Source organism: Aptenodytes patagonicus, chromosome W, assembly GCF_965638725.1.
Source record: "Aptenodytes patagonicus chromosome W, bAptPat1.pri.cur, whole genome shotgun sequence".
Classification (NCBI taxonomy): domain Eukaryota; kingdom Metazoa; phylum Chordata; class Aves; order Sphenisciformes; family Spheniscidae; genus Aptenodytes; species Aptenodytes patagonicus.
Window position 1 is genome coordinate 31,398,061 of NC_134981.1, and position 25,467 is coordinate 31,423,527.

At 42.5% G+C, this 25,467-nt stretch overlaps 1 protein-coding gene across 1 annotated transcript in view; it reads right to left on the reverse strand.

Annotated features, from left to right (window-relative positions):
- Nucleotides 1-22,468, reverse strand: part of LOC143172017 (homer protein homolog 1-like) — a 104,801-nt gene extending 82,333 nt beyond the window's left edge. The window contains exons 1-2 of the mRNA XM_076361229.1: nucleotides 22,419-22,468; nucleotides 3,558-3,714 (exon numbers count right to left, since the gene is read on the reverse strand). Coding sequence (XP_076217344.1) covers nucleotides 3,558-3,714; nucleotides 22,419-22,423 — 162 coding nt within the window. The 5' untranslated portion in view covers nucleotides 22,424-22,468. The remainder of the gene's footprint in view (nucleotides 1-3,557; nucleotides 3,715-22,418) is intronic.
- Between the last annotated feature and the right edge of the window lie 2,999 nt (nucleotides 22,469-25,467).

The following is a 25,467-nucleotide window of genomic DNA, read 5'->3' on the forward strand; positions in this document are numbered from 1 at the left end:
GCTGGAAAGCTGCCCAGCAGAGAAGGACCTGGGGGTGTTGGTCGACAGCCAGCTGAACATGAACCGGCAGTGTGCCCAGGTGGCCAAGAAGGCCAATGGCATCCTGGCCTGTATCAGAAACAGTGTGGCCAGCAGGAGTAGGGAAGTGATTGTGCCCCTGTACTCGGCCCTGGTGAGGCCGCCCCTCGACTACTGTGTTCAGTTTTGGGCCCCTCACTACAAGAAGGACGTTGAGGTGCTGGAGCGTGTCCAGAGAAGGGCAACGAGGCTGGTGAGGGGTCTGGAGAACAAGTCTTATGAGGAGCGGCTGAGGGAACTGGGACTGTTTAGCCTGGAGAAGAGGAGGCTCAGGGGAGACCTCATCACTCTCTACAACTACCTGAAAGGAGGTTGTAGCGAGGTGGGTGTCGGTCTCTTCTCCCAAGTAACAAGCGATAGGACGAGAGGAAATGGCCTCAAGTTGCGCCAGGGGAGGTTTAGATTGGACATGAGGAAAAATTTCTTTACTGAAAGAGTGGTGAAACATTGGAACAGGCTGCCCAGGGAAGTGGTTGAGTCCCCATCCCTGGAGGTATTTAAAAGACGAGTAGATGAGGCGCTTAGGGACATGGTTTAGTGGGCATGGTGGTGTTGGGTTGATGGTTGGACTCGATCTTAAAGGTCTTTTCCGACCTCAATGATTCTATGATTCTAAGACCTGCACTTACGGGCCTTACTTAAAACCTCTATTAGCATTAAACAGACTATCACATTACTGTGTGACTAGTTTATTTTAGAAGTCATTAAAATGTAAAGGTGATCTATTGCAATAACACTGAACACCTTATAGTCCTAGAACGTTTTCTGGAGTCAAGTTAGAGGGAGATGCATCATTTCTTGTGCCAGGTATTTTAAGAGGAGACTAGCTTCAGAAAACAACATTACACAGAACGTAGAACGAATAAGCAGAACTTGTTTCTATAGGATGTATCTCAACTGAATCTGGCTCATAGACCCATTGATACAGAACAAGCGAAAAGGAAAGAAAACCCCACACCTCTCAAAACAGACCAAAGATCTCCACAGGCAAATTCAAGTGGGAATCTGCGATGTACAGTAGCATCTCTCAGAAGTGAGTGAAGATCACGTCTTAAAAATGTCCTTTTGTTTTCAAGAAGATAGATTTAATGATGTTCAGACAATCAGTACAAAAGTTAAATTTTATCCAGGAATCCTACTGGAACCTACTGACCTTAAGAGGGGGAAAGGTGTGGGGCCGAAATGGGATTATCACTCAAATCTCAAGTGTATCTCTCTCAAACTTTCCTTATTGCAGTCTAAATGGACATACACATGAGTTGCCATCACTTACTGGCTTACTGCTCAGCACCTGAGCCACTGTAACTGAGCAGCCACATGCATGTCGTTCTCTCCAACATACAAACCCACAGGGTGCTGTAAACCCCACCAGCACAAAAGGTTTACAAGTAAACCTAGTTGGATCATATGCCCCTCCCTCAGGGGGAATAGATATGAGAGCTGCAAAACCAAGAGAGTTCAACAAGTGTTTTTGGCAGCTGGCAACATGTAATTTTGAGACATTTTCAATATAAAATTTGTTTTAAAAGAAAACCACAAAATCATCATTATTCTGTTTCTTTTCAAAACTCAAAACCAGAGAATTAAATTGCATAGCTTTTTCTCCTTTGCAAATTTAATACTTCTATCTGACCAACTGACAACGTAAGGCATTGCAAGCTCAGATGCCAATAGTGTTACTGACACCCAACTGTATGCCATACAGCAGAGACACTCTGGATGCACTCTGAGCTTAAGAATGCTTTATATTTCTATTTAGCCCTTTGTACATACTACATTATGTATGTGCAGACATGTTAAAAAAGATGGGGCTATAAATAAAAAAGTTCTCTGGGAACTATGCTGAAAACCTAAAAATTCTTCTATGGGTCCCCCTGCTATTCACCTGTATGTTTCAGAGCAATGTTGTGATGCCTAAAACAATGACTCTTTCTTAATCACGATTGGGATCCTAGATCTTAGACATATAACACTTGGATGAAAACATTATTAGGATTGCAGCAATCACAGAGAGAGTAAATAAAAGTGATAGATTGCATTATCAATATACCTTGCCAATAGTACTGCAAGTGCAAAGGAAATGCTGCAATAGACAAAAGAGCAAATAAATAGATTAACAACTGCTTGACAGTGCAACTCAGCAGCCACTTTTCAAGAGCTGCAGCTTTGGACAAAGGCAGAGAAACCCCAGTGGATATCAGAATAAGGATTTTGTAAACTGTGCAGATCAATTAAGATGCTACAGATTACAACTAGTAGCCTTGATTTCATACAGCATCTAGTCCCAATCCCAAAGTCTTTTATAAACAGTCACACAAAAGGTATTTTAATTATTTGACAGAACAAAAAAAATCATTTGAAGGAGTGCTGAAAAGGTAAGAAACAGTCAGTTAAACTTGGAAAAATTTTGGTAGGCTTTGGTACCAGAGTCTCAATCACCGAAAAGTAGTATCATATAGAGATCTTTGACAGAAAATTCCTATATACTTCTGTATGATAGAAACTCTCCTTCCTCATTTAAAACAGCAATACTCTGGATTTAAAAAAAAAAAAGAAAAAAGCAGAGTAACATTTTTCAGCTTTCAATAAATAGCCAAGAAATCTCCATGAATACTACTATGCTCTAACAGAATATTTTAGTTCCAACCATCGTGAACCAACACATCTCCATAAGTTGCAAATTAGTGTCTCTTGAAAGGATTATAGCTTTTGATTACACTCTGTGTATCTTTAATGTCCTTATTGCAGAGATTTCTGACATGCCATTTGTAAAGTTACTGTTTTTATACCCACTTGGGGTAGAACCTAAGGAACAGTCAAACATTTTCTCCAAGTCTTCCAAATTAATTTCTTAGACAAGGTTTCTTACAATAGCAGCTTAACACATTATCTTTCCTAATTTAAAAAACAAAACAAAAACCCAAACCAAAACAAAAAAAACACCCCCAAAAAAACCCAAACCCAACCCAACTGAGCTTTGATAAAAGCTTACCATGGAGAGCTTTATTAGGAGGGAATCACCAGATTCTCTACAGCAAAAATTGGAAGATTACATAACAGAGAAGGATTTACTAAGTGATTACGGGCACTAAAACAGATGCCCTTCATAATGCTGAAGCCAATGATATTGATAGCATCATTGAATGCGGAGATGAAAATAGGTTATTGCAACCCTATTTGAACTTTTTAGTGCATCTCACAGGGAATGCCTTTTTAGACTGCTCAAAATATTAACTAAGTAACAGGTCATCGCTTAAATTCAGCAATAGGTTTATCAAAGTAAATATGAATGCATGGAAAAATAGTATTTTCCAATAAACACTTAAAATATGTAATGAAGCAATGTAACCGTTTTAACACATCAATAATCTGTTACTCAGATAATGACAAAAGCATCTGATAAGATACATGAATGACATCAGACTGGAAAATAAATACAAAAGTCAATCAGCAAGCAAGTTCTCCGAAATAAAGCTTACCTTTGAGCCATCCAAACTGATTATCCTGTAGACATTTCTTGTGCTGTCATAGAAGTAGGACACAGTAACAGCATGCTTGCTGGTGGGAACCCAGTTCTTCTTAGTGTTTGGGTCAATCTGGAAGACATGAGCTCGGGTGCTGAAGATGGGTTGTTCCCTGAAGTATAGAGAGTAAAAGTCATGAATCTGATTTGTATGTAATATTGTTGCACACAAGTTACCTGCCAGTTGTGCCCACTGGGATGTACGCGTTTCACTTTGCATGATAAATTTTTTCCTAAGAACTTCCGTATGTGCTGCTGCATAGAGCAGATAAGTGCATTAATATACATATGCAAGCAAAATGCATACCCAGCTGTAGAGTCAGATAAAGACAGCCATCTCTAAATATAGATTCAGCCCTGTCCCATCACCTCCCCAGCCCTCACCCTCCATCTATCCCTTTAAACTAACTGGCATCAATACATGTGTAACTTCATCTCGTTACACTGCACGTTGCAGAATGTGTACTACTTCAAATTTTCAGCTGAGTTTAACTTTGTAGGTTTTTGAACTTTTTTGTTTTCTCTCATTTCCAGGATGTGAAGAAATAGATCCTTTGTCCCCGCCCTCATCTCCCTTTAAGTAAGAGAGAAGTTCTTAATACATTTTTCTGCCCAAAATAAAAGCAAAAGAAAAAATTAGGATTTTGTGTACTCATAGTCAAAGGGCTTCAATCTGGCCTCATTACAAAGGGGTACATGTGAACTCTCAAAATATCTCTACTGCTTGGCAGCGAGAGCAGCTGAGATCAGTTACTTTCAGCAGCAGAATTGTATTACTCAGCTAGGAGTTAAAGGCTCCTTGAAACCCATCCGCCAGAAGATGTGATGTTCTCTTATGCTGGATGTTAGAAGTGATATAGAACAGACTAAAAGAGCATTGTTTCAGTGAAAGCTAAAGGAGGAGGAAGGTAGGCCAGGGGAATCAATACACATGCTAGTCCTCCATACAAACGTCACTGTACCCTCAGCACCAACTCATCTTCTCCTTCTAAATCACCAAGCTATAGGAGGTTGGGTAGCTGTTTTCCTGATCCCAATCCCTTGCACAAACACAAAGGTTATGCAAAGGTGACTTTTATAGCCCTTTTCTTTAACATAACCTTTACACTAATTCTTATCACTCTTTTGAATCTCTACAATTACTTCTTCAGTCATATCTAAACTTCAGTTCTTGTCTTCAATATTAGATACGTTTTCCATTTACCTCCCAATTAAGCATACCCAAATGTAATTTGATGCATATTACCATAGTGCAACCAGTTCTTTAACTCTAGAAAGTTAAAGAGCCCATCAAAACAAAAGTCTTAGAAGCCTTACAATTATTTGGATGAAGATTGACATTGGAAGGAGAAAATAAAGGCTCTGACCACATTAGCTAAAAAGACAAAAGAAGAACTGAATCAAAATCATAGATGTGTGGTTAATGAATGAATACACGTTTGACCAGAAATGCTATTCAGTTCTGTCACAGTACAGTATATCACACAACCGAGGCTTTCAACATACCACAGGTTAGAATTTTCATATGTAAAAGGTAGGTGAAAACTACACAACTAAAACAAGCAGGAGCATCAGTAAAAGTCTGATTGTTCAGCCTTGAGTTGCTGCTCTCCTGCACTGCCAGCACAAAAATCTTCTATAGCCCCAGCTAAATAGCCTCAATTTGTTTGATGAAACGGCCTGCATATTCCTGCTGATTGCTCAGCAGTGTTTCGCAAAGACAAACCAGAGCACTTTGCAGGGCACATATGTGTGCCTGGCATAGACATTACAGTTAGGTACAGAACAGCATTAATAAAGCTTACCTGCACTTTTTTTCATCACTTCTGATAAACTAGAGTTACAGTCTTTTCTTTCCATGTTTTAACTGAAACTACAGCTTTGCCGAATAACAAGCTGTCTACACTCTGTGGCAAAAAAAACCCCATAGCCCCCTTTGTTAAACTACTTGGAGAAATCATGATTTTGCCAAATTAGAAGTAATTAGAAGTAATTAGGGTAATTAGAAGTTTTTTCCAATAACGAAGCTAAACTTCAGATGCCTCTAGAATTAAACCAACTAGAATACATTTTGACGCTTGATGATGAACATTTATACTGATTATTTCTTCAAACAAATAGAAGTTACACACCTTATGTCTACAGGATGAAATGTGTTATAGAATCAATTACTGATTTGCCACTAAAGCCCTTCCAAGCTACTGTACAATTAGGTCATCTGTACTTTTCTGTGGCAACACACTATAGAGCTACTTAAATTTTAGATTTACTAAAACATTCAGAAACAAGCAAAAGTTAATATGTAAAACATATACAAGATTTACAACTTCAGCTAGACATCTTTACTATGAGACTTTTGTTTTTTCCATTATCCACACAGGACGCGATGCCCTCCCATCCTGGAAGTTTCAACTAACTCAGTTAAAGCAGTATTAGAGAATAATTTCCTTTTTCCCCTTGCTAAGTGCTCAGACATACATACATATATATAAAAAAATATAAATGTACTTTTGCCTATATAGAGTTGAGAAAGAATAGAACAACTTTAAATAAGAAAAAACAATCCTGTAAAAACAACTATCAGTTCCTTACTCTTCCTTCTCTTCCTCTTTCAGCTTTCTCTTACCATTCCTTCACTACCACAAAGTATTTAGTATTCATTAAAAACACTAATAGGAACTAAGACAAGAACTCATCACTAATTACAAAGAGAAGTAATTCATTTTTCCAGAAATATCCTGATGGTGAACAAAAAGAAAAGAAACTAAAAAGAATACCATAGTAACACAGTTTGACTATTAGAAATGTCTGCTCAAGCATGGCAGAAACATTAAGGCTAATATGCTGTTGTTCTTAATTCACTTTGACCATTGTAATGTTGCAGTCTAATGCAGACTAAAAAGTAGTAAGTGCTAAGTCCTCCTTGACTTAAGTGGGAATGTGAGGACTAAAGAAGGATGAGAAGTACCACTTAAGGAGGTAGAGTCACACCAATTTTTATCATTGATACAGAAATCCATTCATTGATATGTGATCAGTCCTAGGCTAGGCTTAGGAGAAAAGCCTGTGTCCTAACAGTTGAATGAACAATGTTTTCAACTCCTCTTACCATTTTGACACTGTAACACATCCTTCTCAAAAAAATGCAGACTATTGAATATAAGAACCTAAGGGTTCCTTTCTCCACATGTGAGATTAATTAAAGCTTTCACAAAAGCAGCTTAAGTTAGTACAGAAGGTTAGAAAGAACTTTCCTTGCTAATCCATAATTAACATTTGCTTTTAAAAAAAAAAAAAGCAATATTCTTTGATGTGTCCGGTACTTCCAGATCATGCCAACCCTAGTGCTAAAGACCTCCTTCCTCTTACTTCTTTCCCCACGCTGTTTACCATGACTCCAAAGTTATTTTCATTGCCATAATATCTACAACTTCTCAAGGCTAGGATTCTGTTGTCTTAGTTACTGTAAAAACAGTAGGGCCACTGAAAAGAAGGTATGAACTTCTACAACATTAGTTGACATCCTATTTGCCTCCCCTTTTGGTGTGTTAATGATGCTAAAAAAATAAAGTTACACACACACATTGGGATAAATTGACAGGGTTTTGGTAGTGGGGGTACTGCACTGTGTGAGAGGAAGTCAGGGACTGCCCTGTGCAGACACAAGAACAGAGCAGAATTGGGGCTGGAGAAAAAAGAGACACAGGGGCTGGAGCAAAGAGCTGCCCCGAGCAGAAGCAGAGAGCAGACATGGGAGTAGGTACAACACTGAAGAGACTGTGGCCCATGGAAGAGTAAAAAAAAAAAAAAAGCCACCAGGCACTGACTGCCATCTCTTGAGTGCCACCTATGGCAAGGGGATGGGAGACCAGGATGGGCACAGCAGACCCTGCCATGTGGCAGCCTGCACATTCAGCACACACACTCTGGCAGTCCCAAAGACTGCAAACTCTCAGTAAGCATCAAACACACGTTTTTGCAGGTAGTAATTTTGCACACAGTGAGTGTGTGGGGGAGGAGGAGGAGGGAAGGAAGGGAAGCAGACAGGGTGAGAGCACAAAGTTGCTTTGGGATCCAGAGACGCTGCTGGTCAGCCAGAACTCCATGCTCTGCCTTACAAGCAGGCCCAGCAACCCTCTCCTTTCCAGGGGCCCGAAGGAGGAGGAAGGCTCCAACAGGGCATGATTTTCTATCTACTATAATCTCCGGAATGCAAGCCTATTCCCATCCAGCATGTTCTCCTTGTCGTGTTTCACAGACACCCTCGAATTAGTTCATGAACTCTGAGATCTAAAGTTCAGTAGTTTCCTTTGCAAAACAATTTTCAGCCTGTGAGAAGGGCTGTTACTGCCACTTGCAAACGACTAATTAGACCAATTGATGCTGACTGAACAAGGTGATGATTAAGCCAAATTGGATGGGGCTACTTAGGTGCTGTTGCTGAGGCATAGATGAGGAGAAACAGCACCCTGCAAACACATGAAGACTCCTTGATGTTAATCACGCTGTTTGGTGGGATATAAGGGTCATAAGACAGTGGTAGAAGTACCACCCACAGTAGCACATTCAAACAACTGACAGACTGAAACCCCCTGCTTTGTCCTGACATGAAAGCATGAGACTGTCCAAAAATCAACACCCTCTGTTCTAAAGTTTGGTTAGATCAATTTAGTTGCTGTAATGAAATCCTTCAACAGCACTGACAAAAATCACTGCACAGCAAGAAGGAATCAAGAACAAAGGGTTGGCACTAGGACTAGTGCTGTATTTCACAGGTATATAGCAACAGAGACAAAGCCAAGGCATTTGACAATAGAGACAGAGAAGGATTATTTTACTCCTAAAAAGGAAGAGAAGGAAGACAAAAATCATAGAATCAATTCATCAAGTGTTTCCACCGAGATAAATAAGCAATTATATGGTAAACAGTGATAATATTTAAAAATTAGTATTTTTAGATGAAGTTTAACTGATGTTTTTCAGATCATCTTTGACTTTGAAAGAAAACACTCAACTAATACTAGTCATAATTTTGCTATTCTAAAGACTAGATCTCTCAGCAACTTGTTCACAACAGAAAAAACAAGGAATAGATATCTTCCTTGTTTATTATAAGACACTTGGAATTTGTCTCCAAGATATTTCTGTAGCAAAATAAGGTTTCCCCACTTGGCACCACAATCTTTAGCAACCCCTCCTTGTAATGCTTCTTACTAGCTTTCTTTAATTACCTTCTTTAATGGCTTTAAACTTCCATTTGCTTCCTTGTAGGTCTTCATACAGAAAAGATTACACCCTCTTACTACTTCTCACTCCATCAACCAAGTCCACCTCACCTTTTTCTGCATCTCTGAGATATTAATTTTGACATGCCTTCTACATGCAAAAAAGCTTTTTATTTTAGTGGGCCTGACACTTGTCATTCCTTTCATTTCCAGTTTAAAACCTACAAAACCCTTATTTAACATTAAGAAGTTGTCAGTTAACAGTCAGTTTTGAGAGCTTTTACACTTAACCCTCAGAAATAAACACCTTTAAATAAATGATTAGCACAACCTGCACGTTGACTGCAGACAGCTCAAAGCTGAAGTCATGCCTTCACCAGCACCAGTGGAAGTATCAGAACTTACATATGGAGCAAGTGGAATGAACCAGGCTGAATAAAGATGCATTTCATCACTATCACCATCAACTGATCTTCAAACAATTTGCAATCCCTTCAAGACTACTACAGCTGCATGCTAAGTTTCAAAAAGAATCATTGGTCCACATCACAAGATAATTGAATTCTATTAAGAAACTGAATTAGACTCCTAGAAAGGTAAACAAATTAATTTTATGTTCATAAGCAACAAATCAATTTGAAACATCCCACTGAGCACTGCAGAAATTATAAGGCCTCTTGTCATGGTTTAAACTCAGCAGGCAACTAAGCACCACACAGCTGCTCACTCGCTCTCCCCCCACCACAGTGGGATGGGGGAGAGAATCAGAAGAGTAAAAGTGAGAAAACTCATGGGTTGAGATAAAAACAGTTTAATAATTGAAATATTATAATAATAATAATACACAAAGCAAGTGATGCACAATGCTATTGCTCACCACCCACCGACCGATGCCCAGCCAGTCCCCAAGCAGCGGCCCCCCCAGCCAGCTTTCCCCAGTTTATGTACTGAGCATGACGTCACATGGTATGGAATGTCCCTTTGGTCAGTTTGGCTGTGCCCCCTCCCAGCTTCTTGTGCACCTGCAGCCTTCTCAGTCAGTAGAGCATGGGAAAACTAAGAAGTCCTTGACTAGTGTAAGCACTACCTAGCAACAACTAAAACATCGGTGTGTTATCAACTTTGTTCTCATCCTAAATCCAAAACACAGCACTGTACCAGCTACTAGGAAGGAAATTAATTCTATCCCAGCTGAGACCAGGATGCCTCTTTAATTCACTTTGAGTGTGCTATTACCATACCAGCAAGTCCCTCCCTTTTGATAACTGACAGCCTAGTAAACACTATTGAATTTCAGAAGCAGTGGTTGCATCTTTATTGAGCTCTAACTGGAAGTGACAGATCGCCGTTTCATTGATTGTTCACACCACACGTATGCCAAACAGGTTCTGAGACACCTCCTAAGGCTGGACACCCAAATCCTGTCCCTGACAGGCCTCCGGAGCAGTTTGCTCATCAGATCACTCAAGGCATTCCTAGGACAGCTCCAAATCCCATTTCTCCCAACGACATGCCTTCCACTGTCAGGCCGCTTCCCACCGTAACGGCAAGATTCACAGCAAGCATACAGGGCACAACCTGTTTTTAAATATACTAGTACAACCATACACTGTGCCTGGAGCAAATGGTGCCCTGCACAGCCTGCTACAGAGGCTGACATGGTAATAGGTACATAGGTCTGCGCAGTACATGTCAGCCAAGGGATTGTGCCATGGGGACAGGCCCCAACTGCTGGAGAGGAACGGCCATACCTGGACTAGACTGTCTCACTGATGAGCAGCTCATAGGGAAGATAACCATGCTGGAAGCAGAATGGCTGCATCAGTACTACCCTTGGGTATTGCTATCCAAATAACATAAAGAAACATTTCTTCACTGACAGCTCATGCTCTTGCTTTGATTGCGCTGGTGGAGGCTGGTAAAGACAAAGTTGTACTGGAACTAGATTATCAACTAGTTGCAAAGGATACTTTAAAATTTAGTTTTTGCTTCAGAAAGGCACCTACAATTACTGTAGTTCTAACCCCAAGATAGCAGATAGGTATCAGAGCTTTACCAGATGGAAGTTAGTTTACTTGTTGGAAGTATAATTACAGGACATCATCAGATCTCAGGAAACTGCCCAGCACTTTGACAAACTAAGCAACAAAATGCACACCACAGTTTGTGCTTAAGTGTTGGCTCAAGTGCCTGCGTGACAGGTAAAACTAGAGTTTTCTTATTTATTCACATGGAATTGCCTACATTAAAGGCCTATACTTAATAGTTCAAGCAATAAATACATGCTACTACAGTTAGGAAGCATCTAATCAAAGACCAGGAACCAGTGCTTTTTAAGAGCTAGTTAGTTACTTCAGTATGGCCTCTTTTTATGAGCAGGAACTATTTTCCTTACACGGTACCTGAATGAACTGGTAGGGTTCAATACATTCAAAACCTACATACGAACCAAGAACTAGAAAAGCCTCTCTTCACTCACTCCTTCACATAAATACCAGAATAGATATTAAACAAAAGAAGCCAAGTCCTTGAAATAAACAGTGGCCAGAAACGAGAGGGTTTACTTACAGAATGCTCACCATTGCAAAGTCAGTTTTTAAGAAAGCTGTATTTAAAAACTTTTTACTTACTTAGGTAAGACTATACCATGTTTTGCATAACTGGAACACTTAAATGTTCACATGTTTATGTCCAAAAGAGGCTTAACTGAAGCATCAAATACAAGTCCATGTAGCAGAAACTGCCGTTTTCCACTCTCTAACAGGTTTTGTGTTTAGAAACAGAATGCCATGAGTAGGAAGTACTAAAATCATACTTAATTGGAGAAAAAAAAAAAAAACACAAAAAAAAAACCCACCACACAAACAAATAAACCCCCCCTCAGTGTTTACAAGCAAATGAAGATGAACAGTTCTTTAGGAAGATAAACATACATATAAGACAAGATGATTTAGAACAATGTTTTGTATTTGCCAGTTAAAGTATCAGTTTTAATCATTACTTAGTCTGCTCTGTGTGAAGTTTGATCATGACCACTAATTTCCCAAACCTCCGGCATACAAGCATATTTGTTTATAAGCTCAATGGTATCTGAAACATCAAGTCTTGTCTTTTTTTTTTTGTTGTTGTTAATTGCCTTCATTAAGGCATCAGGTGACATAAGTGAGTCACCATGACTGTCAAGTTTCAATTAAGAAGGTTGATTGCTATTGTGCCACTCTGGTTAGGGATATTTCTTGTTCAATACAAGCTTCTCATAGAAGAATACTAGCTGCATTTTTCAAATGTGAAAGACAAAATTTCACTTAGTGATCATAACCAGCAATGCTAATCATAAACTTTGTGTTCCAATCAAGTTCTTAATAGCAGCACACAGTCATTTACTTTGCTGCAAAAGTGGTATTCATATGAGGTAGCATTCAATGATCTGGTTTTCCAAAAATCAGTTAACTTACCCACAGTCTGAAATAATCACTCTATCCCTCCCAATATTTCTCTTCTACAATGAGGAAACTAGCAGGACTTGTACAGGGTGAAGACAAAAGTCTGTATTTTAATAACTGGGTAAATACCACCATATTCTTACTGAGGGAATTCAGAAAAGTAGTTTCATGTGCAAGTTGCAGAATCATCGAGCCAGCTATTTTTAGCGTCTAAATAGACTCATTAGGATTTGTCCAGAGCCATATAGGACATCAAATCAAACCTCTGTTCCAGGTTCCCACTACATAACTAGCATTTTTCCAAGGTTGCAGAAGTGTTTGGATGGTTAGATTTTGTAAAACCACTTTGAACTCAAACATAGTGTTGACAGTTAATATTCTTCCTTGAAAGTATCATCCTGCCAGGGCATTCAGCTATTCTTTTCCAAATGACTCCAGATACATATGCAACATCCTACCTGTTGCTCTAAGCGACAGCAAAGTCCTCTGAATCGGGAAGGTCTCGAGTTTTACAAAAACAATAGCCAGTGGCAGGAGTAACAAGACAAGCAAGAAGGTGAAACAGAAGGTAATCTTTACAAGATCTAAACTTGAGTCCTATCTGTAATGGTTGAGTTAGTGCAAGCGATTTGAGGGTTACCATGTTCATCTTTGAGCACTCAAGAGCAGCAGTATTCTTTAAATATAGGATTTAAGGATGTTACTGAAGAGCAGGAGAGAAGGACTCTTTAAACTTATTTTCATGCTAAGTAAAGGCAGTACTTTGTAAGAACTGGGGAAGTAGCAGATTATTTTCCTTTGTCTAAGAACTTCACTCCAGAATTATATTAATTCTCAAATCCTGCCAACGATAAGTCAGTCACAGATGTTATAGAAAAGGTCCCTATAATGCCCTCCAATCCATCCCAATAATAGAAATATTCTAGCTTTTGTTCCAACCTGATTTTAAAAAAATCATAATTAATGTGGACAAAAAGGGAGGATTTTTTTTTTTAAAGCTGTATCTCATATTTAAGGTCACCAAATATATAATTATCAGTAAAAATTATCTCAGGTCTTGAGTGGCCCATTAAGATCTGTTGTAAGAGACACAGACAGCATTTGCATTCAGATGTGAGGTAACTAGGGGATCTAGAGTTTAGCGCTCACCTTTCACAGAAATCCCATCAAAATGGATCATTACTTAATCATGTGCTTCAGCACCTGTGTCTTTTTCCAGAAAACTTCCCAAAAATCCTGGGAGTTTTACTATTGTGCATAGTCAGACATGCTGCAATCTGAACTGTGCAGTGCTTCTGAAGAACCAAGCCTATCTAGGACTCAAACCAGCAAGACACCACCTATTCCCGAGCACTGCCAATCGTTTCCTGGTAGGAACCCAGTTCCTATCTATGTCTAGATGCAGAGAGCTCTGGATGCCTGAGTATTAGGCTTGCTAAAGCAGACACAGGCAATCCCTCTGTTTTGTAAAAGAACAAGAACAAATATTGACATGGAAGAGACATATACTGTGATGTTGAAAAAGCACTTAGAAAACAGTATCCAGAAGCTGAAAATAAGTTAAGCCAGGATAAATTGATCCTGTCTAATTGCAGGTTAACTCTTTTAGTCACACACAAGTCAGTGAAAAATACAGCTAGTGCAAAAGCACAGGTCTCCCAATTTCAAAGTCAATTGGCCAAGTAGCTGCTTAGGGCCCCAGTTACTATATGGAATGATTTGACAACAGAGCTACATAGCATACATTATTCCATATGCTTATTTTTGTTGACATGGAAAACACTTCATACCCTAAGAAGCCCTGAAATGGCAGCACACTCCACAGTAAGTCACATGTTGGAGAAAACACTGGTTTCTCCAATATCACACAGTACATTCTTTTAGCTTTTTGTACAGACAAGCCATGGCTAGCAGACTATTGGAAATGAACAGGCACAAGAAGTAGGAATTGCAAGAACATGTGTCAGAGATGATTTATTTCACCAACACTTCACTATAAAGTGTTGACCATTTAAAGATCATTCTTCAGTTTTCAAAACTCAAGAAAGATCTCATTATATGTCCTGTTACAAGAATAGCTTCAAGATTAACTATGGATTCAAGACTATAGTATACTGCTTACAGAATAAGTCATTTACTTGCCAAAATAAACAGACACTGCTGTAGCAAAAAGGTAGATCTATCCCACCTGTAATGACACTTCTCTTGTACCAACCCTGTATTTGTACAGCCATGCAGTCAGCTAGGTTACAGTACTGATGTGGCTCACTGCATAGTCAAGTGTTTGTGCTGCAGTACAGACAACAGGAAAAAGCAGACCCTGTCTTCTGTTGTCCCCACTTTTTGGTGGCAAGCTCAATGAAAACTTAATGATCAAGATGTTGACAAAGAATGCAACCACAAAGATGGACAAAACAGTGCCTGTGAATCATTTGCAAGTATATGGAGGAAGAAGAAAAACCGGAGAGGAACTATGTATTTCAAGTTCTTCCCTCTCTTAGTCAGGTAAAAGCCATTTATCAAAACCAGTGATACTGACTGCTTAAGTTAGCTAACTTGATATCTGTAGCTGGGGGGGGGGGGAAATCATGACAAGATACTGGAAATGTCAATATATGCTTGTACCTGGCAATCCAGCATGATCTATTGCATGTTTAAACAGTGTCTCCCTAGACTAATTTTTTTTTTAATGACGACTGGCATTCACCACTACTTGCCACCAGAAAAATGTGTCAGAATGCAGTGTGTTGCCAGAAGCATATTTGTGATGCAGTTCCAGAAAAATCAATACAGTATTCAAACACAGTCCCATTACTTTGCAGAATGGAGTAGACGACATTAATACTACTACCACGGCTCTGTGTAGATGCAACAGAGCCCAACGCTGCATGTGCAAGGCCCAGGTGGAATAAAACCACAGCTCCCTCTAGCCTCCTCTCCCCTCTAACCTCCCTGTTCCAAGCACAATACTAATTTTGGTGGATCCCAAATGGCCCAGCCTTGGAAAAAATAAAAACTAAGATACTCACAACAGAATGGGGAAAAGAAACCTATTATCAAAATTAGATCTAAAAGCAGATTTTTTCATAGCACAATGCTTCCACACCCATTGCACCTTACCTTTAAGACTGAATACATCTGAAAAAGCCTTGCAGAGAGAGCAGCATGAAACCCTGAACTAGAAAGCATGTTCTTGCAAAATATTTTTACAGAGGGCTTTCACATAAGTAGGGCCTTTAAATACACATTTCAACTTAACATGGTATCTCAAGGAAAAAAAAAAGATGGACTGAGTACTCCGATTTTTATTTTTACTTTAAATAATACAGAATATTTTGTCTCTTTGTTCATTGTTAGTTTCCTGTTACTAAGACTATAACCACACACATGGGGAAGCCGGAGACTTTTCTCTTGAGAGCATGCAGGGTTGTCTCAGATACAAAGGGCACATTGTTAAAACACAAGCACACTGAATTTCTGCGTGTGTATTTACATATATACTCATGCGAGTTCCAAGTCTGGTCTCAACCTCACTGAATATCTCTACACCACACTCACTCCCTTGCCAGATGCCTCTTAAACTATAACTACTGGACTAGAAGAGCCATCATTTCTTGGAAATTATTTTAGGCCTAAACAGCTTCAGAATTAAAGATATCTAAAAGAATGGAAGAGCTAAGTTTCTAATCTGTATGAAGTGTTTGCATTGTTTAGATGGTCACTGATCTGGAATACATTGGAAAACCATAGGCTCAGCTAAAATCATGTCCCAGGCACCTATACTAATGAGAAACTACTAGCAAATTAGTGTTACATCACAAGATAATGCTCTTCTCTTTGTAGTACACTAACGCATAGCCATAGATTTGGAAAGCTGTGATTTAAAGAGCGATCAGCTAAGAGCTTTAAATCAAATTACAGTCTTAAGAGACAATCATAAAGAATAAATGTTTTCCAACAAAATTCCCATGAAAGTGATATCTGAATTCTACTTATTACTTTTACTAATTAGCAAGCAGAAACGTTCTAAAGCCAGTTAGGTGTCATTGCCTCCTCCGATTAGAAGTGATGGCCTGTTACAGTATTTCAAGCTATTGCAATCTCTATGGCTTTGAGACTGCATACTTCCTCAAGTATTGGCTCAACATCTACAAAGATAATGGGAATTCTGGTAGGGTAAGCACTGTTTGGAAGGGAGAAGTCACAAGCACACACACACAAAACATTCATCTGATGTTTGCCTTGAGACACTGAGAATAAAAATAATCTCAACGTGATTAATGTGAAGAACTGAAATGTTTATTTTCAGCAGAACTAGGATTTCACCCAGAGAACTGGTCTATACAGTCTTTATAATGCATGGAAGTACTTAAAAAGATCAGTCGCAACCTTAAGGTATTATGAATACCTTCATTGGATTGGCATGGAAATCATCCCCCACGGCATTCAGGACACCCATTTATGCGTTGCCAGGCCAGAATAGCTGTTTTAGATTTCTCATGCTTATTTCATGGTCATAAAACTACTGTGACAGAAGATAATTTAAGCATGGTAGAGGTCTCCATGCATTGCTGCCTGACAAAGTAGTTCATTAACCATTTCAAGCTGATTTACATACAGTAGATCTGTCTGGGTATTTATACCTTACTAACTTTTTTCAGAAAAATCAGGTTTTGTGGGTGTTATCTATAGTAAGTAATGTTGGTCTGGTTTTGTTACACTCTACACACTGCTACAGAAGACAACATGAACTACTTTGCTGCCATTGCTTTCCCACAATAAGCATCTCATTTTACCCTTGAGATAGCAACATGACCAGGAATTGCAGTAACACTAAACTACTGCCAAGAAGCTGTACCTTCTTGTCATGGTTTAACCTCAGTCGGCAACTAAGCACCACACAGCCGCTCGCTCACTCCCCCCCTGCCCCCAGTGGGATGGGGGAGAGAATTGGAAGAGCACAAGTGAGAAAAACTCGTGGGTTGAGATAAAAACAGTTTAATAATTGAAATAAAATGATGATGATAATAATAATAATAATAATAATAATACACAAAGCAAGTGATGCACAGTACAATTGCTCACCACCCGCCGACCGATGCCCAGCCTGTCCCCGAGCAGCGGCCCCCCCGGCCAGCTTTCCCCAGTTTATGTACTGAGCATGACGTCACATGGTATGGAATATCCCTTTGGCCAGTTTGGCTGTGCCCCCCTCCCAGCTTCTTGTGCACCTCCAACCTTCTCAGTCAGTAGAGCATGGGAAGCTGAAAAGTCCTTGACTAGTGTAAGCATTACCTAGCAACAACTAAAACATCCGTGTGTTATCAACTTTGTTCTCATCCTAAATCCAAAACACAGCATTGTACCAGCTGCTAGGAAGGAAATTAACTCTATCCCTGCCAAAACCAGGACACTTCTGCTCTATTATCTGCAATATTTCTGTGTCAGAGGAGCACAGCTAATAGAACTGTTGCTAAGACAAAGTTTTGGGAAAGCTATCATTAAGCCTTGTGGGAGGGGAAAAAGACAGGTTAAAGAACCCGAGTCAGGTCAAATTCAATGGTTAACAATACTTCTGGCTCCTAACAGTTTTATAGTGCTAATGTCTTGTTACCCAGCTAGGGAAAGGAAACTGAAAAGTTTAAGGACAAGACTTTGGTTTGGAAACACCTAAAAAAAGCAAGTCAACAGGTAACAAACCAATTTCCACAGCAAGATTTGTCTATCCCATATGCTCAAACAGTATAGATTTTCACATATTTTAGATTTTAAAGCTTCAAACTGGCTTTGTGTCATGGTTTAACCCCAGCTGGCAACTAAGCACCACACAGCTGCTTGCTCACTCCCCCCACAGTGGGATGGGGGAGAGAATCGGAAGGGTAAAAGTGAGAAAATTCATGGATTGAGATAAGAACAGTTTAATAGGTAAAGCAAAAGCCACACACGCAAGCAAAGCAAAACAAGGAATTCATTCAACACTTCCCATCGGCAGGTGTTCAGCCATCTCCAGGAAAGCAGAGCTCCATCACGCATAACGGTTACTTGGGAAGACAAATGCTGTAACTCCAAACATCCCCCACTTCCTTCTTCTTCCTCCAAGCTTTATATGCTGAGCATGACGTCATATGGTATGGAATATCCCTTTGGTCAGTTGGGGTCAGCTGTCCCGACTGTGTCCCCTCCCAGCTTCTTGTGCACCCCCAGCCTACTCGCTGGTGGGGTGGGGTGAGAAGCAGAAAAGGCCTTGACTCTGTGTAAGCACTGCTCAGCAATAACTAAAACATCCCTGTGTTATCAACACTGTTTCCAGCACAAATCCAAAACATAGCCCCATTCTAGCTACTATGAAGAAAATTAACTCTATCCCAACCAAAACCAGCACACTCTGTAAAAGTTATTACATCCTAGAGATTAGAATTAGCATGATTTGTCAATTCCCCTACAACTACAGTATCCTCTCTTCAAAAATGGGACTCTGCATCCTGAATGCTTTAAAGAAATGCATTTGACTAACTCCCCATCCTTCAACAAGGGTAAGAGCTAGGAGTGGATCAACCAGTAACAGCCATTTTCCCCTAACTGCCAAAAATTAAATTAAAATACTTATTTTAGGTAACTACAATGCTAATAAATACATCTTAAAATACTCATCTTCCACAATATTCTCTAGCCAACTTAAGAACCCTAGTACTGTAAATCTGCCATCTCAAATTGACACTTATCATAACCATCTTTATGAAGATAACATACTAAATATAGTCCAAGAAAAGTTAAGAGAAGCTAAAGTCTTTATAAAAGGACACCTTGATTAACGTGACATGACAGAGACAAGCACATATTACAGAAGCTTTGCTGAATGATGAGGAATTATAAGGTAAAGAGTAAAGGAAAAAGCTAGTAAGATGAATTTGGATACTTGTCCACAGCACAGAAGACCATAAAGGAAAGTAGTTAGAGAGACTACTCATTAATAAACCAGGAATTAATCCAAGAGATTAAGTTTAACAGGACACCAAATTCTCAGCCTTACCAGAATTCATGGCTGTGCAGTTTCCATACTGCTTCTAGCATGAAGTGTATTCATTCCAGCCTGAGCAACGACTGCATCATAGTCCACAAATACTAACCTCTAATTCCCCTGCTAGAAAGTAAAAGCAGTACCAATGACCAGTAAAATAAGGTGATGGTTTGCAGCTTTCAACACAGAATTTACCTGGTCAATGGATACAATAATATGGGCTACCAATACACATCCTGAGTATTTTTACTTAAGATCTATTTCTTGAGGATTTTTAATATAATCAAACCTCTGCTCAAAGACAACCAATTGCACAATACTGACAAATTTTGTGTTTCTTAATACTGGCAATACAAGAGAGACATTATGAACTGGGACAGAACATACTGAGGTCATCTTATTTACACAAGAATCAATGTTTTCCTATTGAAGAACGCTATATTCAGTGTGGTCAACCTAACAGAAAGGCCTGCACAAATAAATGGGTATATCACTCAACAGTGACTATTGATAGGAAATTGTCTTTATGCAACAGGGATGAGGAGCTAGGAGAGAGGGAGAGAGAGAGACTGGCAGGTAGAGAATCAAGAGCGGACATCCTATGCTAGAGTGCCTGGCCTGTACAATCCCCAGGGCTTGATTTGTTTACTTTCTCCTATGATATGAGGGACATCCACAGACATATGGGATACAGCACTAAGAGTGGCTCCTAAACTACTGGACCCTATAGACCATTCTCAAGTTTCAAGTTTCTGAAAACAAATATTTAATAGCAGCACAGCTTCAGAGACCAGTCACCCACAGCTTGGTATTCACCACATACACAGTGCATAATTACCTGGCTTGCCTGATGGTATTCAATGAGCCGAGCAGGCTGAACTACACTGGCAGAACAGTGAATTCTTCACTATAACAAATGAGACTAAGCCACTGCTGGTTTGGTAAACCAATTCCTCTCCCCCATCCCAAATTTTCTGTGTTCTGACCATTGGAATAGGTAAACTCTCCACCAGCCAGGTACTACAAGCTCACTGTACAAGCTTATGTAGGATAGCAGTACCCATTAAATACTGAATATAGTACACTGACCCTCATGTGGCCAGGTACATCGATTATCAATCATTTTGCAACTTGCTTCTAGAGCACTCAGTTTTAAGACCTTAGTAGAGCATCAGAAGACTATTTTTATAACTGCAGTGTTAACAGTCCAGTACATCTTAGTCTAGAAATAGTCTGAAATCCATGGACAACTGCATTTAGATGCTAATACAAAATAGCTACTGAAACAAGACCTCTGCTCTGAACATTAGCAAACATTTGATACTTAACCACAGATCCACAGAGCTGGTGCTGGCCCTGGCTTGGATGCGCTCGCTCACTCTTAGAGAGCAGAGAGCTTATCAGTAACACATACCTACATTGCTGGTTTTGACCACCTTGTTAAAAGACAGTCTGCAAAGGAATGCTATATTGCAATACCCCAGTGTATACTGTCTAAAGAGTCTTCAAAATATTTGCAAGTTTTGTCTTCTTGACCTTAACATGCCAAAATACTACTTAAGAGTCATGACACCAACTTTACACCTTTTCTCCAAATAATTTTTATAGTCCTTCAGTATTTAGGATTATTTTCACTCCCTCTACAGATATGGATTTGCAGAAGCTAACATGCTAAAACACTAGCAGTACTGGAGTTTATGAAATGGAGAAGTTAAGGATTTTTTTTTTTTTTGTAAGTCAGGTTTTTGTTTTCAGAAATGCTCAATTTAATTCTGGAGAAAGTACAAAGTTTACTCCTCTTCAACAGTTCTCTGTAATACGATACACTTAACTGACATCTACAAACACAATACTGATTTTAAATAAATGAGATGTTTTCCATTATTTGAATTTAGAAAGCTACATAATTCCGTGTCTGCTTAGCAGTTTTAAGAATATATCCCCAAAGACCACTATAACATCATTTAGCCTTTTGGCAGGTTTTTGAAACACATTATCACTTTCTTGAATACGTAGACAGCTGCAAGCTTGGGTTTATTCTGTTTGGGATTATTTTTTTTTTTTCCCCAAACGGAAGGGAAGACAACAGGAAAATAAAAGCTAGCCTAAGAAGTCATTCCTTCCTACATCTTGTACAGTGAGCCCCAGTGACTAGGACAGAGCCAAGGACGCAGCTGTTATCACCCTACACGCAAGGAAATTAATAAATTGGAGAATTCCAAGTGTCCTTAACAGCTTGAGGAAAGAAACACTTTTAAACTTCCATATTACTATATCAATTTCACATTTGAATTCCTGAATGACCAAAATACAAAGGACACAAGTTATAACTTTTATATTCTGAACTATGTCATAAAGTCTTAAAAAACCAGCATTTTGTTAATGCATTAAAAGTCTGCTTCCACCTTGCAGTTAGCCAAATCATACCGGGTTTCTGTTGCTTTTGAACATGGATGAGTTTCCATTCTATTCGGAGGTTATCAGGCAAGCACAAGGTTTATTTTTTTCACCTCACTATACAAATTACTAAGAATACAACCATGGAAAGTTTTCACAGGTATCTATATCACTTTTATAGCTACTAAATTAGATATGATCAGGTTCATTTTAAAGATTTTATTCCTTCTAAATTTCCTTAAAGCCTCAAGTGGATGTCCCAATTTACTTAGGGGATCTGCTGTAAAGCAGATTTCTCTAGAGCCTTCTTCACTACATTGGAAAATTCACACCTTGTTTTATATCCTCTGAAGACTCCAGAAGAGTTAAAACGAGCCTTCGCTGCTCTTAAGTTTCACCTTGTCACACTGAGCTTAAAGCAGTCATTTTCAGGACTGACCACCCCTAAAAGACCAAGGGAAGGTCCTCACGGTGGGGATCTGGAAACCAAGGCGGCTCTTCCAGCGATCCGATGCGGCTACGGCGGAGGCAAACCTCTGCAGATTACGGTGCGCCCCGCTTTTCATCAGGTTGATGCACAGCATCGATCGCAGCAGAATTCCTGCTCCTTATGCACCCAGCCAGTAAAACCACTCGCCTCCGTGCGCATTCAACAGCACCCGCTTGAACAGCAACAGCTCGCGCGGGCAGTCGCTTCCACCCCCCCGCCCCAGCGGCCCCCGCAACATCCTTACCCCATGGCGGCCGGCGGTGCCGCGTCCCCGGGGCGCTCCTCGCCGCGCCGCAACGGCAGCTCCGCAGCCCCGTGGCGGCGGCAGTCCGCTGGGCTGGGCTCGCCGCGCCGTCGGCTCGCAGCTGCCGGGCCGAGCGGAGCCGCCCGCGCGCTAGGGAGCGCCCCCCGCGAGCCGGGCTCCCATGGCCGCTGGCCTCGCCAGGCGCCCGCAGGCAGCGGCTCCGGCCCTCGGGCGGGCGGCAGCGGCGGCTCCGGGAGCAGACGTGTCTCCTCCTGCGGACGGACAGGGAGACGCTCGCCTTCTCCGCGAGGGGCTGGCGGCGGCTGCGGCGCTTCTCGCTGAAGGGTGAGCAGCCGCCGAAGGCTCCGTGCGACTCAGAGGCGGAGCGGGAGGGGGCAGGCGGTGCGCGCAGGGCTCCACGCCGCCGCTCCTCCTAGCACCCCCACCAGCAGCGTGGCGAACACCAATGCATTCTCCCGAGGAGGCAGAGCGAGCCGCGGCACCGGCGCTGGCATCGGGCTCCCGGCGTGCGGCGGCTAGCGGCGGCCGCGCGTCCCCCGCGGGCACCGAGGCGCCGCGCTCCCCCGATCCGCCCACCCCCGGCTGCAGAGATGCGGAGCGCCGCTCCTCCTTCCCGCGGCGGCGGGTCCGCTCCTCGCCGTCACGCCTTCTTCTGCGGCGAGCGGGCGGGCATCGTCCTGGGGCGCGGCGGGTCGGTCACTGCCAGCGGGAGGGGCCGCCAAGCCCGCGCTCCTCTGCGGCAGGGCCACGGGCTCAGCCCCACCGGTAAGACGGAGGGAGGGAGCGAGCTCCGTATCAGACGGCACCCGGTTGCTCCAGCACCCTCGAGCCGCTGCCTCTACCCGTTCGCAGCCTCCGCCTCACGCCTCCGCCCGCCCCCTCGTGGTAGGCGTGGACAGGCGCAGCCGCCACGCCTGCAGCCCACGCCTCCGTCCCGCTCCTCAGGAGGGGAGGGGAGGGGAGGGGAGGGCCCTACAGTCCACCGCACACGCCGCCACAAGCAGCCAGCTCACTACTGCTCGCAACAGCACCTACTCACTCTGCCTCCATCCTCCACCCGGGGAGCTTTAAATAGCACACGTCACCGCGCTCCCCTACGCACCGACGTCACGCACCGCTCCCGGCGCTGACGTCTCCGGGGTGCGGGTGATGATGTCAGAGTGGTCCACGCCGCCGGAAGCGCTTCTATAACAGGGAATGGCGGCGGGGGGAAGGGTTCGGGACCCGCCGCGGCGCGGCTGCCTCCGTGCGCCTCTCCGGGGCGCTGGCATCACCCGGACCGACTCCTCCCCTCCCCGCCCCCTGCGGCGCCGTCTCCACGGCAACGCCGCGCGCACCCGCCGCCGCGCCCGCCCCGGGTGCCGCGGAAGCAGCGGTGCGCCCTGCGGATCGGCGGGGAGAGCCGGGTGTGAGCTCCTGCGCCCGAGAGCCACGGGTGAAGATGGCGCGGAGCCCACCGCGGAAGGCGGCAGCGGCAACTTTCTAGCCCTCCGCCCCGGGCGTGGGAATGGCAGGGTGCCCGACTCCAAAGGCAGCTGGTCCCGTGTCCGAAACACATGACTGCATCCCCCTGCTTTGCAAACACTTCAAACCCGACAGCGTTACTGGCTAAACAGGAAAGAAACACAGCAGACATTCTAAAATTGCAAAAAAAAAAAGTACATTCCAGCACATCCATACTAGTAGTATTGCAAAGAAACAGCCAGCACCATGAGCTTGCCAGATCCTACTATTTTTGGCTCAGCTCTTCAGTGGTACCGTGCAAACAGATAGCATGTGTTGCTGCTTCTAATTCGAGTAGCCCAAGCTCCAGCACTATCTACTACCTTGCTGGGCACCTACCTCATCTTAGGTTCAGCAAATATTTCTATTAACTCTCCGAGTTTTCCTGAATTTATAAATATTAGGTATAACTGCTCCTAGACAATGCCAATGGCATTGGGATACTGTATTGGGTTTGCGTGGCAAGGTTTTGGTAGCGGGGGGGGCTACAGGGGTGGCTTCTGTGAGAAGATGCCAGAAACTTCCCCCATGCCCGACAGAGCCAGCTCCAGCCGACTCCAAGACAGACCCGCCGCTGACCAAAGCTGAGCCAATCAGCAATGGTGGTAGCGCCTCTGTGATAGGGGGAAAAAACTGCGCAACTGCAGCCGGAGAGAGGAGTGAGAATATGTGAGAGAAACAACCCTGCAGACACCAAGGTCAGTGAAGAAGGAGGGGGAGGAGGTGTGCCAGAGCAGAGATTCCCCTGCAGCCTGTAGTGAAGACCATGGTGAAGCAGGCTTTCCCCCTGCAGCCCATGGAGGTCCACAGTGGAGCAGATATCCACCTGCAGCCCGTGGAGGACCCCACACCAGAGCAGGTGGATGTGCCCTGAAGGAGGCTGTGACCCCGTGGAGAGCCCGTGCTGGAGCAGGCTCCTGGCAGGACCTGTGACCCTGTGGAGAGAGGAGCCCACGCTGGAGCAGTCTGTTCCTGAAGGACTGCACCCCATGGAAAGGACCCATGCTGGAGCAGTTCGTGAAGAACTGCAGCCCGTGGGAAGGACTCAAATTGGAGAAGTTCATGGAGGACTGTCTCCCGTGGGAGGGACCCCACGCTGGAGCAGGGGAAGAATGTGAGGAGTCCTCCCCCTGAGGAGGAAGGAGCGGCAGAGACAATACGTGATGAACTGACCGCAACCCCCATTCTCCGTCCCCCTGCGCTGCTCCGGGGGGGAGGAGGTAGAGAAAATCAGGAGTGAAGTTGAGCCCGGGAAGAAGGGGGGGGGAAGGTGTTTTTTAAGATTTGGTTTTATTTCTCATTATCCTACTCTGATTTGATTGGTAATAAATTAAACTAATTTCCCCGATTTGAGTCTGTTTTGCCTGTGACGGTAATTGCTGAGTGATCTCTCCCTGTCCTTATCTCGACCCACGAGCCTTTTGTTATATTTTCTCTCCCCTGTCCAGCTGAGGAGGGGAGTGATCAAAAATAATTCAGTCTAGGCATGCGTAAACAACCCACAGCTTATAAATATATTCCTTGA